General features: G+C 44.7%; 1 protein-coding gene across 1 annotated transcript in view; it reads right to left on the reverse strand.

Moving 5' to 3' along the window:
• Positions 1–2403, reverse strand: part of VANGL1 (VANGL planar cell polarity protein 1) — a 28967-nt gene extending 26564 nt beyond the window's left edge. The window contains exons 1-2 of the mRNA XM_010186505.1: positions 2334–2403; positions 389–522 (exon numbers count right to left, since the gene is read on the reverse strand). Of these exons, the coding sequence (XP_010184807.1) occupies positions 389–522; positions 2334–2403 (204 nt within the window). The remainder of the gene's footprint in view (positions 1–388; positions 523–2333) is intronic.
• Between the last annotated feature and the right edge of the window lie 214 nt (positions 2404–2617).

Genomic DNA, 2617 nt, shown 5'->3' on the forward strand with positions numbered 1-2617 from the left:
TGGTCCTAATGTGCTTTTTACACAATTACTCAGAGCAAATCCTGCTTAAAAACAAGTGCACACACAGGTAAAAGGGCTGACCTGAATAATACACAGTGATATGATGGAAACAAGATGTTTCTATAGAGCTTGGCAGGTGATGCTCTGGAGGCAGAGACAAATCAGTGTTGCAGGAGCAGTCACATCAGCACTGCTGCTGTCAAAAATAATGTCCTCAGAAAAAGACAAAACTGAGTGAGACCGTGGCTTTATGCATGAATAAAGGGTGTCCACAAGTCACGATGCTTTACTAACAATTTTTTACAATTTTTTCCCTACTCATGTGCTGTTAAGTCATGCACTCTGTTCCAGAAACCACACTCCATGTTTGCTGTCACCCCCTCCTTACCTGGCCCTCCTCCGCCCGAGAGGCATCGTTCCCAAGCAGCGGCTCTGCAGGAGGTGTCTGGATGGTGACGGACTTCTCAGACCGACTGCCGTCTTTGCTTCGTGGCGATTTGTGCCTGTCCCGACTCCTTTCCCAAACAGAGGAAGAGGAGAACAACATTACCAAGACAGTTTCTGGGGCAGGACCTGGAGCCTGCTACACCTCTACTTGCAGCAGGTGCCCTGAACACCTTAGGTCATAGCACACCTTCCCATTTCTTGATAAATATTGAATCAATCTCAACAAAATAAGCTTTGGAAGAGGTAAAAAGGGACCTTGCCCAGAGCAGCAAACAGAGCCCAGAGCCTGGTGGCTGGAACAGTCTACCCTGCCGTTGTGAGGGGAACAACAGGAATAGGGGTACGTCCCTACCACCTCAGTTTCTCTTAAAACAGCTTCTGCCATTGCTGCACTTGAAAGGCAAGCTTGCATTCTCCAAACAACCAGCAACTCAATTTGAGATTAACTGGTCTACGCCACTCTCCACCTGCAATGAAGTGACTCACAGGTACACAAGGAATTAATCAAGACAGCTTTAGTTCCTGCAACATAGGTTCTTGTCAGCTAGGACCATAACACTGTAGGACAACTGCTGAAGTCTAGTTCCAGTGGTTAATAACTCCTAGTTAACCTCTTACAAAGAAAGCAAGAACATCAAGGGTACCAGAGTAGTGCTTACTTCCAGAGCACCCTTGAAGACCTCATGGCTTCTCATGTGAGAATGTCTCGGGATGAGTTAAGTCCCACCAATCTGCTTACCAATATTTTCCTCCCCCTTCCTACCTGGACAGGAAAGCAGCCTTTGCACCACAGACTCTCACTGTGCTCAGGGCCTGGCTTAAAGCTCGGGAGCATTCAGTATCCCAGGTCTGCTCTATCCATTGCATCTCTCTTGGAAGTAACAAAGCCCAAAGGTTTCACAGGATAAGATTTTCTTTCCACTTCACAGTAAGAGGCTCTAGGATTTTGTATGTTGTTTTGGGAACTTTGAAGGTGTATTTCCACATGGCATTATAAGCTTCAAAGGGCAATCCATATTGAGGGGTGGGGGCATTAATGGAGGGTGAAAAGACAAACAAGAGATGCTTTACTCAATAACTGGACTGTGAGCAAAAAGACTTCACTGCATGAAATAATTCATTTTCCAACCACACAGGATAATTGCTTCTGAAATGCATAGTTATTCTGGACCAGCTCAGTTCTAAGTTGTGGAGACTGCAAGTGGCACACATCTTGCATGTAAAACTAGTGATGATGGAAGAAAAAAAAAAAAGAATGTTTCCAAGTAATTAGAAGATATAGAGCAAGATGGTTTTTGAGGCTGCTGAACTATCACAATAGGGAGAACTTGCTACTCAAGTTCAGAAAAGCCAGACTGCTAATCCAATCAATGCTGATAAAGAACTCCTTGTGGACTCAAGTACCACTCAAATTCTATTACTAAAAAACCAAAAAACAAAACAACAAAAAACCAACACACCAGCAACAGAGTAGCCAGGAGGATGGTGGGGAGGAGATAGGAAACCTTACTGTTACACAACAAAGAAATGGCATCGGAAAACAATTGGCAATTACCGATTTAGGAAGTCTGACACATCTTCTCCCTAGAGATTCTACTACTCCCTTGTATTTTAAGAGCAGAGTTAAGTGATCTTTTCCTTCTGCTGACATTTTCCCAATCTTTCAGGCCATGTGTGGCCACAGTGTGCATCCAACAGCTTGAGTACGATTAAATTAGCAGCATTATTGCTTCCAGTCTCCTCACTGGGTTCCTCATGAGGATTCTCCACATGTACCTCCTCCAGAGCTATGGCCCCACTGATTTTATCCTAGCTCACCATTTTTTTTCTATGGGACATGTCCTACCTTACAGCAGCAAGTAATTAAAAACAAACACTTCCTTACCCTTGTCTGTGGGCTTTTTTGGAGTGACCTGAGTAGTGGGAGTATCCTGAATATGTCGATTCTGTATCCATCGCAGTAGACATAGGGTCTGCACGGAAGCGGCACAGATTTTACTTAGAGGATGAATTCCTGGTGCTCCTGAGGTGGAGTCTGTGGTAAAAGTGCTTTTCCGAGAACTCTTTGCTTCCAAGTCATCAGTGAGGTCTGGTCCTCAGGGAGTGAGTGAGCTTCATTTACAGGGGATCAGATCAGAAGGGAGGATGCTCAGCTCCTCATGACTGACCT

This window comes from Mesitornis unicolor, unplaced genomic scaffold (assembly GCF_000695765.1).
Source record: "Mesitornis unicolor isolate BGI_N332 unplaced genomic scaffold, ASM69576v1 scaffold27106, whole genome shotgun sequence".
NCBI classification, from domain to species: Eukaryota; Metazoa; Chordata; class Aves; order Mesitornithiformes; family Mesitornithidae; genus Mesitornis; species Mesitornis unicolor.